Source organism: Nansenia antarctica (assembly GCF_963989245.1).
Source record: "Nansenia antarctica genome assembly, chromosome: 6".
NCBI classification, from domain to species: domain Eukaryota; kingdom Metazoa; phylum Chordata; class Actinopteri; order Argentiniformes; family Microstomatidae; genus Nansenia; species Nansenia antarctica.
This window is the reverse complement of record NC_137676.1, coordinates 64,649,299-64,665,379: the sequence shown is the minus strand read 5'-3', so window position 1 is coordinate 64,665,379 and position 16,081 is coordinate 64,649,299. Positions and strand designations below refer to the sequence as shown.

At 45.4% G+C, this 16,081-nt stretch overlaps 1 protein-coding gene across 1 annotated transcript in view; it reads left to right on the top strand.

Annotated features, from left to right (window-relative positions):
* The window catches only part of lrba (LPS-responsive vesicle trafficking, beach and anchor containing), a gene marked incomplete at its 5' end in the record, with an annotated part of 245,915 nt that overhangs the window by 124,673 nt on the left and 105,161 nt on the right, over nucleotides 1-16,081 (top strand). The window contains one exon of the mRNA XM_080534756.1: nucleotides 14,716-14,840. Within this exon, the coding sequence (XP_080390882.1) occupies nucleotides 14,716-14,840 (125 nt within the window). The remainder of the gene's footprint in view (nucleotides 1-14,715; nucleotides 14,841-16,081) is intronic.

The window sequence follows — 16,081 nt, the reverse complement described above, 5'->3', positions numbered from 1 at the left end:
AGAGAACGAGAGAGAGAACGAGAGAGAACGAGAGAGAACGAGAGAGAGAACGAGAGAGAGAACGAGAGAGAGAACGAGAGAGAGACTTCTCTCCAGCAGTGTGTGCTGCAGGCGTCTGAGATGAGTCATGGAGCTGGTTGTGTGTGTAAGGTTCAGAACAGTCTGGTTGTGTGTGTAAGGTTCAGAGCAGTCTAGTTGTGTGTGTAAGGTTCAGAACAGTCTGGTTGTGTGTGTAAGGTTCAGAACAGTCTGGTTGTGTGTGTAAGGTTCAGAACAGTCTGGTTGTGTGTGTAAGGTTCAGAACAGTCTTGTGTGTGTAAGGTTCAGAACAGTCTGGTTGTGTGTGTAAGGTTCAGAACAGTCTAGTTGTGTGTGTAAGGTTCAGAACAGTCTGGTTGTGTGTGTAAGGTTCAGAACAGTTTAGTTGTGTGTGTAAGGTTCAGAACAGTCTGGTTGTGTGTGTAAGGTTCAGAACAGTCTGGTTGTGTGTGTAAGGTTCAGAGCAGTCTAGTTGTGTGTGTAAGGTTCAGAACAGTCTAGTTGTGTGTGTAAGGTTCAGAACAGTCTAGTTGTGTGTGTAAGGTTCAGAACAGTCTGGTTGTGTGTGTAAGGTTCAGAACAGTCTTGTGTGTGTAAGGTTCAGAACAGTCTTGTGTGTGTGTGTAAGGTTCAGAACAGTCTGGTTGTGTGTGTAAGGTTCAGAACAGTCTAGTTGTGTGTGTAAGGTTCAGAACAGTCTAGTTGTGTGTGTAAGGTTCAGAACATTCTTGTTGTGTGTGTAAGGTTCAGAACATTCTTGTTGTGTGTGTACGGTTCAGAACAGTCTGGTTGTGTGTGTAAGGTTCAGAACATTCTTGTTGTGTGTGTAAGGTTCAGAACAGTCTGGTTGTGTGTGTAAGGTTCAGAACAGTCTTGTGTGTGTAAGGTTCAGAACAGTCTAGTTGTGTGTGTAAGGTTCAGAACAGTCTAGTTGTGTGTGTAAGGTTCAGAACAGTCTAGTTGTGTGTGTAAGGTTCAGAACAGTCTAGTTGTGTGTGTAAGGTTCAGAACAGTCTGGTTGTGTGTGTACGGTTCAGAACATTCTGGTTGTGTGTGTAAGGTTCAGAACAGTCTGGTTGTGTGTGTAAGGTTCAGAACAGTCTAGTTGTGTGTGTAAGGTTCAGAACAGTCTGGTTGTGTGTGTAAGGTTCAGAGCAGTCTAGTTGTGTGTGTAAGGTTCAGAACAGTCTAGTTGTGTGTGTAAGGTTCAGAACAGTCTCAAGTGGCTGTTTGTGTTATGTAAAACTGTGCGGCCCCAGACCTTATCTGCACATCAGATTCCCACAGCTGCGCTCTGAGAATGATAAACACTGGGTCACGATTGGTAAATGTTAGGCCTTAATCCGGCCTTTGTACTTGTGTGTACGTCTCCTAATCCATGACAAATGATAATAAAAGAATCGAGACAGTGAGAGTTGTTGAATCAGCTCGAATGTGACAGTGTGGTTGAATTGTAATCCATGTGGAAATTGCAGTTATGGAGTGGAATGGTGGTTTGAAACACTGAGCTTCTCAAACGTTTTATTTGTTGGAGTGCGGCAGTCACAGACTTTTTAGATTTGTTTTTATTGGACAGAGACAGGGAAGTAAGGAGGAGAGGGTGTGTCAGCAGGGTATGGGCCGGATTCTAACCCATGCTGACATGGTCATAATGTGTGCACTGTAAGACATGGTACCGGACCACCCCAGGCCGTGGTGCTGGACCACCGGACCACCCCAGGCATTTCCTTCTAGAACTTTCTAACCCGGCTTCTCCACATCAAGACAAGACGGGATGTCGGGCTTTCATACCGATGTCTGGCGAGCGCTAAACCTAACGGGATATTAATGGTTTTTGTTTGCTTATAAACACTCGCGACCTCCACACAAACATGGCTGTCGACGCCGCGCGCCGAGTCCCCACAGCTGTTGGCCGCTCCTATCTCCGTGTCCCTCTCACATCCGCCCCGGCGAGGGGGACAGCCCCCGGCCCACTCCAAAACCAATTAGCCACACGGAACGTTTGAGATCGGACCCCGACCGCTCCCCTTCATCCATCTGCCCGACGACTCGCCCGTAAACATCGTAGCGTAAACACCGAGGTTGGACGAGGGGAGGCGAGGTCTTTGGAAAATGAAGCTCCCCCCCGCCTCGCTCCCTCCCTATCTCCAGAGCCCATCTCCAACTCCTCAAACGTTCCCTGAGAAAAAAGGCCTTAAAGGGATTTAAAAGCGAAACCCTCTACCTCGTTCATCACGCGGCCCCACTCGTCTTCAGAAAGACCACCGGAAAAATAAAACCTCTGCGTTGACATGATGGGGGGTCTCCTCTCCTCTCCTCTCCTTTCCAACTCTTCTCTCTATTCCTCTCCTCTCTTCTTGGGGGGGGGGGGGGGGTGGTGATGGGGGGGGGGGAGATAGGCACCCTCTTAACTCTACCGGGGAGTGTGTTGGTGGTGGTGGTGGTAGTGGTGGGGGTGGAGGCGTTCGTTCCGCCGGTGGGAGTTTGACAGGCAGGCATTCCATCCATCGTTGTATAAAGTGCTGCGTATCTGCGCTGGGCCCTGCCGTGCGGGCCCCCGGGGTTATGGATATGGATTAGAATATCCTCTAATGAAAACACTTAGCTCCCTCTGTGTACACAGCACAGTGGCTGGGCCTGGGAGGAACAGTAACAACGTGTCATGGCGGAGCGTATTAACGGGCCCGGGAGGGGATGATGCTGTCCATATGGTACTGGGTGGTTAACTGTTACGTGCCTGGGCGCCTCAGGCCCACAGGCCGGCCACGGTCCAGGAGAGCAGGGAATGCCAACACGTTCATGTCTTCTTTACTGATCCACTGAGTGTGAGGGATTTTAGTCAGACGTGTAGCTGTTGTTATTATGTTCATTATTATTATTATTATTTGATTTTGAAAGGCATTGGGAGAATATGTCTCTTTTGCAATTGTTCACAGTGCAGACCGGCTTACCCGCTTATTGTGTGTGTGTGTGTGTGTGTGTGTGTGTGTGTGTGTGTGTGTGTGTGTGTGTGTGTGTGTGTGTGTGCGTGTGCGTGTGCGTGTGCGTGTGCGTGTGCGTGTGCGCGTGCGTGTGCGTGAGTAGGTTGAGGGGGTGATGATGTCTGGTCCAGATGAAGGAGAGATGAGAGGTGTGGAGAGGTCTCCTGTGAGGAGCACTTATCTTGCCCTCTCAGCGCTGCTCTCCTCTCCCCTCTTCTGTGTAATAGAATCTCTCTTGTAAAGTGTGAAGGGAGTCCTCCACTCCTTCAGAAAGACCTATTACTACACCACACCGCTACTACCACCACTTTTCATAGCCCCTGCCTCAGCCTCAGCCCTAGTCCTCCAGCCCCCAGCCCCAGTCCTCCAGCCCCAGCCCCAGCCTCTTCCCCAGCCCCAGCCCTCCAGCCTCATCCCTAGCCCCAGCCCTAGTCCTCCAGCCCCAGCCCCAGCCCTCCATCCCCAGCCCCAGCCCTCCAGCCCCCAGCCCCAGCCCTCCAGGTTCATCCCCAGCCTCATCCCCAGCCCCAGTGCTCCAGCCCCAGCCCTCCAGCCCCCAGCCCCATCCCCAGGCCCCACTGTGAAGAGATAGCTGTAGCAACTCCTCAGATTTATGAGTTTCATATACCCTTAGGAAAGTATATGGCCTTGGCCAGGCAAGGTCACGATATAGGGGTCTGATCAATATCTGAATGAAAAGCCATTTGGGAAGTTTTTAAGGCCTTTTTTTCTCTCTCCCTCCCGGGGAGCAATATCTAGGGAGTATCGATTGTCGAGGTCCAGTAGTTAGTCAAAGGCTATCTCCTTTGACTAACCCCACTGCAGCGTGTCACCCCCCTCCTCCCCCACTTCCTCCCCCTCTCCTCTTGATAGATCGGTGCACTCCCAGCAGCTGTAATTACACACTAGGCCCGGCGGGTCATTTATTTCGCCACTTTCACCATTTACCAAAAGATCCGCCTTTATCTTTGTGATCCAGCACTTTCTTTTGCAGCGAAAGCAGAAAAGGGCACATAAAAAATAAAAAAACGGGCGTATATCCCCTGAGTGAAGTGGGAGGGAGGGAGAGGGGGAAGACATCCTTTACACCTTCCAGGACCTTCAGTTTTTTTTTATTCTGCTCAGGATTTACTTTGTCTCCCCCCTCCAGACTAGCGCCCCCTATAGGGAAGATATGAGGCTAGCAAGATCAGATTTTTTTTTTTCTTTAAACATATTATTTTTAATGTGTTGCGTTTTACTGTTAAACACTGTTTTAACACTGCAAGCCAAGGCAATATGTATTTATATAGTACATATTCATACAACTGAATGCAAACTCACAGTGCTTTACATAAAAACATTTAAAAAGTGCAATAAAATAACAATTAAAAAGTTTAAATAAAAATAGTCACCATTTAAAATCCAATAAATGAAAAGCTGAACAAGTGAAGTGCACTACAATAACAATTGAAAAGGTTCAAGTTTAAAATCAATACATAAAAACAAATCAGTTAAAAACCTAGCCTAAACTGTCAAATAACAGACACAAAAATGTATAAAGATGGGGCTGACCTAATGTTTTTTGATAGCTTGTTCAAATTGTTTGCCGTATAGTGAGCGAACACTGTCTCTCCTCTTTTGGTGCTCACTCTTGGAACAGTTAAAAGGCCAGCCTCAGATGATCTTCGGGATCTAGCAGGTTCATAAGGCACTAATATATTAGAGATGTATTTTGGTCCTACTCCATTCAGGGATTTGTAGACCAGAAGCATGATTTTAAAATCTATTCTGTGAGGCAGTGTACTGGGAGCCAGTGTAGTGATCTAAGAATGGGAGAAATGTGATCAAACTTCCTAGTTTTAGTCAGGACTCTTGCAGTAGCATTTTGAATACGTTGTGATTGTCTAAGTGCCTGTTTGGAGAGTCCTGAAAAAAGGCCATTCCAGTAGTCTATCCTGTTAGATATAAAAGTGTGGATAGGTTTTTCAAGATCATGCTTGGACATATAACCCCTAATTATCGCTATATTTTTCAGACGATAATAAGCTGTTTTTGTTGTTGACTTAATGTGGGAGTTAAAACTTAAGCTTGAATCTGACACCGTGGTTTCTAACCTGATCTTTACTTTGTATGGAAAGAGATTCTGGTGAGCACCAACCACAAGCTTTTTCTTTTTGGCTCCAAATAGTCTCCGTTTTGTGTTTGTTTAATTATAAGAAATTCTGACACATCCAGTTATGAATTCGATCAATGCACTCCATAAGGGAGTCTATTGGTGTAAAATTTGTTTTAAAAGATGCTATATAAATAAAGTGTATTACCGTAGGAGAGCCGGTCGCTGATTTGTGGTGTTTTTTGGGGGGATATGCTTTCAGACAAAACGGGGATGGATTTATTAACAACGTCGTTCAAAACAACAGCAAAGAACATTAGAATGTCACAGCAGGAGAATGCTTGCATTTCTTTTCTTATTTTTTAGTTTTTGTTTTGTTTTGTTTTCATCCAGGACACGATCCCTCCTCACCCCCAAATGAGCATTTCGGTTTCATCTACAAAAAGCGTTCCCACCCTCGTTCTCCATTTCCATCAGGCAATCAATTGCTTTTTAATTTAAATTTAATTGTATTTATATTACATTTTTTTACATACGACTTGCATTGATATTTTTTCAGCTTTTTGTGATGGACCCTTTTTATAGGCTTACAAGCCACTGTACTAACACCCCTAGTCCTACTACTAATCTACAGGAGCCACTACCTCCCAGCCCCAAGTGCTACACTTGACATGATTACTCGCCGCGCGCACAGTCATTGTGCCATAAGTGCTGTATAATGGGCAGAGCCGTATGATGGAGAGGAGGGGAGGAGGGGAGGAGGGGAGGCGGCCCTCATGAATACCAGACAGCCGTGTTAGATGAGCCTGTCATTGCCTCCTGGCTCCTGGCTCCGAATCACACTAACGCAGGGGCAGGGGACACTGCATTAGAATACAGAGGGAGGAGGAGGGTGTGTGTGTGTGTGTGTGTGTGTGTGTGTGTGTGTGTGTGTGTGTGTGAGTGAGAGCGAGCGTGTGTGTGTGTGAGAGCGAGCGTGTGTGTGTGTGAGAGTGAGAGAGTAATCTGTGTGTGTGTGTGTGTGTGTGTGTGTGTGTGTGTGTGTGTGAGTGAGAGAGTAATCTGTGTGTGTGTGTGTGTGAGAGAGAGAGAGAGAGAGAGAGAGAGAGTAATCTGTGTGTGTGTGTTTGTGTGTCAGGCTTAAGATGCACAGGCCAAAACCTGCAAATTGATTGTGAAGTGATATTTGTAGGAAGAATTTTGTGTTTGATACCAAATACGTTCAAACAAATTCTATTTGTTTACGAGTAACTGGACGTTATTGGGTGATGGATGCTTTGATATCATTTTATTTTTGGGTAGTGTTCATGATTCTCCCCATCCTTTTGAGACTAACATTCTACACGTGAAACCATTCCAATTGTACAATTGTAGTGTGTGTGTGTGTGTGTGTGTGTTTGTGTGTGTGTGTGTGTGTGTGTGTGGATACGTGTGTGTGTGTGTGTGTGTGTGTTTGTGTGTGTGTGTGTGTGTGTGTGTGTGTGTGTGGATACGTGTGTGTGTGTGTGTGTGTGTGTGTGTGTGTGTGTGTGTGTGTACAGTTATGGATGATGTTGACCTGATGTTATAAATGAGAAGTTCAAAACTGACAGAGCCTGAAGCGGCCAAAGCTTTTCCCAATCCTTGGCGACCTTGTGCCTTTGCACAGCAGTGTGTGTGTGTGTGTGTGTGCGATTGCGTGCGATTGAGTGTGTGGTTGCATGTGGTTGCGTGTGTGTGTATGTCTGTGTGGTTGTGTGTGTGGTTGCGTGTATGTGTGGGTGTGTGGTTGCGTGTGCGTGGGTGTGGGTGCTCTAGTTCGGAGCATTCTGTGCCAGTTTAGATTTGTCATGACATTGAAGATCAGGTCTGAAGGGTAGAGGTCAGGTGATTATTAGAATAGACCGGTAATGGCAGAATTATGCAATTCTGGTCCACTGGATACCATCATTACCGACCAGGAAGTGATAGATGTGCCTAAATGCACGTTGTCAAAACCACCGAAAAATAAATGTGATGCTCCATCAAAAATACAGATGATGGTAAACATTCAATTCGTTGCATCTTTGACACTGGTATTTTTTCACGACACATTTGACACATTACATTTGGCTGAAATTGAACACATCCATGCATGATTTCGAGATGTATTGGCCTCGATTTAATATATATATTTTTTTTTGGGGGGGGGATATGCTTGATGTTCATTCTTTATAGTCCTCAAAGAACAATCCAACTGTCTTTGAAGACGTTTCAGTCTATTAAAAATGCAGGAGTGGTGGGGTTGGGGCGGAGGGTTGTTTTGACGACACAACCAAAGCAGCATTTTGCTGATATTAACCCCATATTTAAACACAGGCTGCCACACCCTCCTCCCTCTCCTCCCCCTGGTAGCAGAATACAATTAGCGTGTAATTTTCCAGACCCCTTTGTCACTGAATTTACACTGAGTTTAATTGCTGCTAATTGGCGAGTGCGTGATACTAAGCCTGTGGTAATTAGGCCCGTATTTGCATTTTTCATTTGGCCGGCGCCTCTGTGGCGTGGCGGGGAGTCGGCAGTCTCTCGCATCCTCCTCCCCACGGGAGCACTTTGACTTTGATCCCCGCGAGCCAACCAGCAATCTTCAAAAGATGGTTGTATCTCTCTCTCTCTCTCTTCCTCTTCTCTCCTCTCACAGAGATGGTGTTAGTGGTATAGAGAGTCCTTGTAGAGTAATTGGGATGAGTGGTGTTGTGGTGCATTGTGTTGGGAGGTTAGGAGACCGCTTATTGTCTCTGCTGCGGAGTGTGTCTGGGTCGGGATGTTGCTGTGAAGTCATGTGATCTGAAGGAGGCTTGTTTGTGGAGCTGGAGATGAGACGGGAGAGGTTGAGCGCGCTCAGGGCGGGTGCTCTCTTGATGACAGGGGAAGTTTCACCCGTTTGAGGGTGTTTTTCAGAGGGGGCGTGTGAATATGAACTTGGGTGGTGTGTGTGTGCGCGCGCATTGACATACAGAACCATATTAAGCTCAGAAAACAATAATAAGACTCACCATATCTTCACTGGATGTGAAGGAACAAAGTGGGAAGAACAGGAGTCAAGATGCATTCCTTCTGATTATCAATGCACACAATTAAAAACATTAGAATAAAATAATAATAAAAAAAGAAAAAGAAAAGGAATAAAGTAGTCTTTTGAATGGCTTGCAGGATAATCCACGACCTGCGTTTATTCGGTTTGATCAAGATGTTCTCCTTCCTGTCTGCGTTAAGAAAACACACCACTGTTTTGCATACAGCATTCATCACTACCTTCACTTGTTACACATTTTCATTCCCCCGAACATGATCAGAAAATGATCAATTGTGGCATCTAAATTCAAATTAAGACGCTCCTCCGCAAATGAAACGGTTTCACTCTGCCATCATCACAAAAGGGAACCCTCCCGCTCCTGGATGTCATTTAAGAGTAGAGATGGGGAGGCTGCCACCGCGGTGACCCTTCCAGAAGATGCATAAACAACATTAGGTGAGCTGGATTAACATACACAACACGGGGAGACGCTCGCGGCTTGACTCACGGAGACGGGCATTAACATACATGTAGAGCAGCACTTTGGTCTTAATCATCCCTATTTCCATAGCATGCATTTGGCTCCTGTCTCATTTTAATTTGATCCGGATGTACGACGCCGGGGCCGCCGCCACTCTTTGACAGAGAGGAAGCGCTTCAGCCACAGTCACGCCGTTGACAAACCCTCAATCTATCCTCAGCTCTCTCCGCTTCCTATAAACACATGGTTTATGCAAATCGGAAGAAATGATCTTCGGCGATACGGCGACGTTTAAGCAATTTGAAGGCTTGCCAATGGTCTGCATTAATGAAAAAGCCAAAGGGAAGAAATCTCTTCTGCATATGCAATCCTACTGACTGTACCCCAAATGAAGCCGGTGAAAGGTAACAAATGACTGTGTGTCCTCTCCCAAAGTGCCCCCGTGCCGTTGGTTGGAGTGATGTATGAAAGCTTGTGCCGTCTCCCTGTGTCCTGTTTAGAATGATAAAGGTCATATCGGATAATTTGCATAATCTCTATCCTGATATGAACCCCCTCTTCACCCGTAATATCATCTAATATCACCCCCCCCCACCCCTCCCTCGTTCTAGAAGTCCCACATTATCCCCAGCTTTAAAATCATTATTCACAAAGTTAATTTCACAGCGGCGGTAGGTAAATGATCCGGCCGGCAATCCAAATGTCTCACTGTTTTTAATATTGTTGTAAAAAATAAATTAAAAAAAAGAGATAGAAAGAAAGAAATTGCAAAAGGCATGCTGGGTAAATAGCGTTTAAGGACCGGGAAGGGTGATGCGTTCTCTCTCGGTGGCGCCGTCTGATTGGATCTTGATGGATGGCAATCGTTTGTCCTTGTCAGAAAAAGAACAATTCGAGCATTGAAATAAGAGTGCTATCAAACTTTCAGGGCCTGCCGGGAGAATCTATTAACATTTTTTAACAGCGTCTGTGGGAAAGAGGTCTGAGCCTCAGATAAGCTGTATTGGTGCTCATACGCAACTGCTTAAATTCCCATTTATGTATGAGTAATTAATGGAGGTTAATGACTTTGTCCTCTGCTGGGACACACACAGATGATGTGTTATAATGTGGGTTACACCTTTTGTGTTTTCGAGTAATCCAATATTTTTTGGGTCAGAGGATAATAAATCTGCTTTTTTTAAATGATAATGTTAAAATGTCAAATAAAAGTCAATGTCATTGACATCGTTTATTGACAAGTGTCACTATAGTATAAATGACGTGAATAGTGGCGTTTCAGTCATTAACTGTCATACCTTAATGTCGTTTCTCTACATAAACCAATACTTACATATTCCCTTTGCTTACAGTAGTTCATATTTGTATTGAATATTTCTCCATCAGATTTGTGGCTTAAACATTCACTTTCTATGCTTTACAATAAGAAAAACTCACTAGTGTATGACACATGGATTGACAATGCCTATTGAGGATGTTTTTCAATGAATTCTAGAATTGTATAATTGTGTGATTGAGACTGAGAACGCTGTCTGTCTGAACATTGGCTTTAACCAACATACCATAAACACTGTGGGCCTTTTCCCACACTGGAAATAACAATGTTGCATTGGACTTGCTGAGCTCCAGCCTGTCCTTTTCCTGTACACATACTCTATCATATAATAACTATAATAATATAAACATGCCCAAAATACATACCCATAAATATATGTAATAATATCTAAATATGTGTCTCTGCTGGATGTCTTTTGTGTATACTTTGCTGCTTGCTGCTTGTCTCCATTCTTGTCCTGCACGGCGGGGAACCTCGGGCCAAGGGAGGAAGGCCTGTATGCGGGATGTACCCTGCTGAACGTAGTTGAACACAGCTGAACGGAGCTGAATGTAGCTGAATGAATGAATGGTCTTTATTGTCATTGCTATAGTACAGGTACCAAACAACGAAATTTGGGAGGGGTGGCTCCCCTGGTGCTAGGAAAGAAAAAAAAAAACTAAAAAAACAAGAAGGGAAAGGAGCTGGTTTACATAAATAAAGGCTATGTACACTATCCACTATACTATACTGTACAGGTAAGACGACTAGGGTTGTCATATTGCACATAGTGTTATTGAACACAGCTGAACACAGCAGAACACAGCTGAACGTAGCTGAACACAGCTGAACACAGCTGAACCTATCTGAACGTAGCTGAACATCGCCTGCGTAGCTCTGTGGTCCGTCCTCCTCTCCTCCCCGGGCTTCTGTCTCCAGCCCAACACTTCATTAATCCTGGCCCTGCAGCCAGCGCTCATGCTCAACACTCAGCGCAATTAAACGGCTTGTTTATGATGTCACCCTCCGATGCCAAGTCCACTTGGACCGTGTCCTGTTTTGAAGCAAACAGACAATTTAGTGGCGCAACTGAAGTTTTAAAGAGGCCAGTCAGCTGTCTGTTGATGCTACAGGGTTGCAGTTTATTGAACGGGGCGATAATGTGTTTTGATTGCGTCGTTAATTCATTAGTGAGGCGCGTTGGTGGACGCCATGTTAAAAGGCCGTGGCTCGGATCTCTGTCTCTCTTCTCTGGTTGGTCGACCTACTCACACTCACAGGCTCCTCCCACCCCTGAAGTCCACCCCTCCCCCCCCAAAAAAAAGCCTGATTATATTTTACTACCTCATATAAAAGTCTCTCAGCCTCGTTTTCATCGGTCGCCAATGTGGTCGACATTAAACAGGTTTAGAGGAATCCAGCACTCTGCTAAGTGCTGCTTAATACACACATACACACACACACACACACGCACACACACACACACACACACTTGTTCACACACACACACACACACACACACACACTTAAGACAACAGACGCCACCCAGCAGAGGTAACGAGCGTCCCTTTATGAGTAAACTAATTAGTAATTACAGCATGGTGGTGTGTGAGCGCGGCGGCGGAGGCCTTTTGTGATTGTAATTGTTGTTATCTTGAAGAATGGCGCCGCCGTTACTCTGCCACGGAGCCCCGACGATGGATGAGCCCTGAATAATTTATCATCTTTGTGAAAACACTCAACGTGCATATGTATATATATGTGTGTGTGTGTGTGTGTGTGTGTGTGTGTGTGTGTGTGTGTGTGCGTGTGTGCACGCGTGTGTGGCGGAAGAATATGAGTCACAGTGATCGTTCTCAAAGGTGACAGTTCCCAATGCCGCTACTAATTACTCCCACCAATGGCCAACCTTCTGATGGATGGATGCTTTCTGTGTGGTGTGCCTCTTCCAGGGTGTGTGTCTTTGTGTGTGTGTGTGTGTGTGTGTGTGTGTATGTGTGTATGTGTGTGTGTGTGTGTGTGTGTGTGTGTGTGTGTGTGTGTGCGCGAGTGTGTAGGCCCTGAATCAGAGTTGCGCCACGCACCGGCTTGATAATAATTTTGTGCAGATGAATGCTGGGAGTCAGGATGATGAAGTGGCCATTTGCGTAGGGAGACTATCACACACACACACGGACCGAGCCTTTTGTGACGGTGGGGAAATCTGGTCCTGCACAGGCAGGCTGCTGGAGACACACCAAGGACACACACACACAGACACACACACACTCACAAACCCATGTGCCTCCAGCACACACACTTTCATGGTCTAAGTTCCTTACAAAGGGATCCATCGTTTGGTCTCCTCCTCCACTTGTCTCCTAGGTCACGTGTACTTGGTATCAAAATGAATGTTTGATGCAGGAGCTCTGAGATGTTCTCTCTGCCTCGCCGCTGGGGAATGTGTTCCTGTGAAATATTAAGTAGTTGTGTGCTAGCTATCCCCCAATGCACCGCTTTAAACGCCCTCAATGGAATGCCTTCACATCAAGCCATGGGAAGAGTTCTCTCTCTCTCTCTCATTCTCTCTTTCTCTCTCTCTCTCTCTCATTCTCTCTTTCTCTCTCTCTCTCTCTCTCTCATTCTCTCTGTCTCTCTCTCTCTCTCTCTCTCTCTCCACTATATTCAGCTTTTGAGACATTATTTTGTTCAGATAAATCAAGTAATTAATGGTTTTCATTAGCCAGGGCATAGAGGTCTTAAAGCGCCTTGGTTGGAATTGTATTTATTTTCTTGTGTAAAGCCCTTTCCCCCTTTAGAGGCCCCTGTGTGATCATTGGGTGTTGGGTTTGAAGATTTGTGGGGGAGCCGGGGGCCGCGTGGAAGAGCAGATCACATAAACTACCGTGTGTACGCCTTCGACACTGATACCCACAACGCACTGGACCGCTACTAGTTCCAACGTCAACACTTGTTTTGTGTTCAAAGTTGTAAATGTAAAAAAAAAAAAGAAGAAAAAAAAAGAAATGCAAGTTTTTTTGGCATGTTTAATTTTTCCTTTCTCATCGTGCTACTGTGAATTACTGTGAATTATTATTTTTTTCATTTTTTTTTTTCCGCGGTGAGTGTTTTTTGGACGTTAGTTAGATTAACATATTTGCAGACGTTCAGTGAAACACGGAGACATTAAAGCGGTGTGTATCTAGAGGGTGCTTAGATGGCTATTATCCTGATTTATATAGCCTGGGTGTAGGGGCCCTGTTGTACAATAAAACCTCTTCTCACTTGGACATTGCACAATGGACTTACAGACTTATATTTCACCAGGCCTCCCTAAATCAACGCACACAGGGCTTTGGAACCCACTGCTAAAGCCATTTGGTTGACACCCACCTCAACACAACCCCCCAATACACCCTGAAAAACAACCCTGAATCAGACCTGCTTATGTCGTAGAGAAGTCTGTGTCCCATAAGAGCAGGTTCGTGGTTAGTATATTGAATATGTGGAATCTCAAGTCGGTCCAGCTCCTAGATTAGACGACCACGTCTGTGGTTTGAACAGGCGTACGGCCACTTCTCCTCTCTCCTGTACGCTGCTCTCCGCAGCAGCAGCTGTTTGCGTTTCTATATGCTGAAAACACGTCCGCATAATACGGCCGTGGAACACATTTGGCATAATTTGTTTTGACGAACGAGCCGGTTTCCTCTCAAGCAGAAAATGAGTTCTTTAGATTAAACAAGCTTTCGAAAAGAGGGGTTTGGGAAAGAATGAAAAAAATGTTGTGTGGATAAAATCTATTTCCTTATGTTGTGTACTGCCTCGGGGGCCTATAGGTAATGAATATTTTAAAACATTATTTTAATTAAATCCCTTTTTGAGTCTAAATTGAGTCATATTTTACGGTATCCTATGTGCAACAACATGGTGGGGACTCTTCATTAAAAGTTAACGGTATCCCAGGCCCCGATGTCGCAGCCTGGATGATTTACTGACCCAGGCCCTGCTGCAAGGAGGTGCAAATTGGGAAGAAAAATGACGGAGACTGTGCGGACATTGATTAATATTGGTAATGCTACCTCCCCCCTCTCCCCCCCCCCCTCCCTGTATGTGTAATGGCCTCCCCTCTCCTCCTGGGCCACGGTGGACCAGCCCTTCCAGAGGTTCCCTGCTGGGCCTGAAATGAGGCTGGAATGGGAGCACATGCCACCAGTGTGTGAGGAAACTGATCACTCTGTCACCGCCTCATTCCTGCGTGATGTATTTAGTGCTCATTTCACCTTCCCGAAAAGAGAGAAAGAGAAAGGGAGGGAGGGAGGGAGGGGGGGGAGAAAAGAACAAAATAAATAAATAAATAAACGATCAAGGAACACCTTAGTCGCCAACACGGATGAAGGTGATATTGTTTTTTTTCCAAGGACAGGGATTTAGGTAGTGTGTGTGTGTGTGTGTGTGTGTGTGTGTGTGTGTGTGTGTGTGTGCTTGTGCCTGTATCTGTGTGTGTGTGTGTGTGTGTGTGTGTGTGTGCTTGTGCCTGTATCTGTGTGTGTTTGTGAGCATGCATGGTAATATGCGTGTGTGTGTGTGTGTGTGTGAGAGCATGTGTGCACTTGTGTGTGTGTGTGTGTGTGTGTGTGTGTGTGTGTGTGTGTGTATAAAGGGGGTGGAAAAAGAGACACGCAAAACAAGGCCGGCTTTATGCTGGACCCCGGCCGACCTGCGCTAGCGCGGGGCTCTGCCATGCTGTTCCTGTAATGGCTAACACATGTGTCTCCTCTGTCTCCACGGCAGCCGGCCTCGGGAGTTCTGGCGCCTCGACTACTGGGAGGACGACCTGAGGCGCCGCCGACGCTTCGTCAGAAACCCCTTCGGATCCACGCACTCGGAGGCCACGCTCAAAGCCGCCGCGGAACACGGTCAGTAGCCCCCCGTCCCCCCGCGCCGTACCCCGGCGCCACGACCCGCCAGCAACGCCCGCCCCGCCCCTCCATGGCAGCACCAACACGGCCATAAAAATTAGCGCTACATTTTCCATAAAATGTTTATTGTGCCACAAGACACAGTAAAAAAATGGGGGGGTGGGGGTGGGGGGCAGTCTAATTTGAATAGTTCACACACTTGATTTCCCGACTTGCCTCCCTCATTAACTAAAGCCTTGTTCATTCAGTGTGATACACACACACACACACACACACACACACACACACAGCCTCACCCCCCCCCCCCCATCTCTGGGTCTACACATTTATTTAGAAATTATTATTTGCAGTTCTTTATTCATATCACAGTTTAATGATTAAGTGGAGAAATTTGAATCTTTGTGTTTGTTCCTTTTCTGTTTTCTTGCATGGCAGTTGGTGGCGTTAACGGTAAGTAGAATTCCAAACCCCTGATGGTTCCTGGGGGAAACCCCCTTTGTCTTATTCCAGTGCAAATGACCCGACCCTGACTTTCAATAGGAAGCAGTTGTGTTTGGATCTTAGAGTTCTTTGGATCTCTATTTCCTTTTTGAATGTTGTAGTTTGCATGCTGAATGTTTGTACACAAAATTGTAAGGGGGAAATGTTGATTTAAGCTGGCAGGTAGGTCTTGGTACAAACATGAGTTATATACAGTGCATTCGGAAAGTATTCAGACCCCTTAAATTTTCCCACATTTTGTTGTGTTATAGACTCAATTTAAAATGGATTAAATTAAAATAATTTGCCATAAATCCACACACAATATCCCAGAATGACAAAGTGAAAACACGTTTTTTTTAAATTTCAGTACATTTATTAAAATTGAAATACAAGAAATACCCCATTGTACGTAAGTATTCAGACCCTTTGCTATGACACTCTTAAAATATGGTAAAATGCAAAAATGTCATCAACAAGACATCGAAACGTTAGAACAATAGTTCATGTCATTTTTAAATGAATATATAAATTGTATAGGGTCTCTGATTTGTATAGGAATCAGTTACACTCTGTGTAGATTAGGATGTCACTACCAACTCAACAAATGTTTGCATTTTCTCATGATCCTGACAAACTCCTCAGTCCCTGCCAGTGACATATATACCCATAATTTGATGCAGCTACCACTATTCTTCACACAAGTAGATGGTGCAGAAACTGCATTGTATGTGCTGGATTTACACTAAACTTAATGC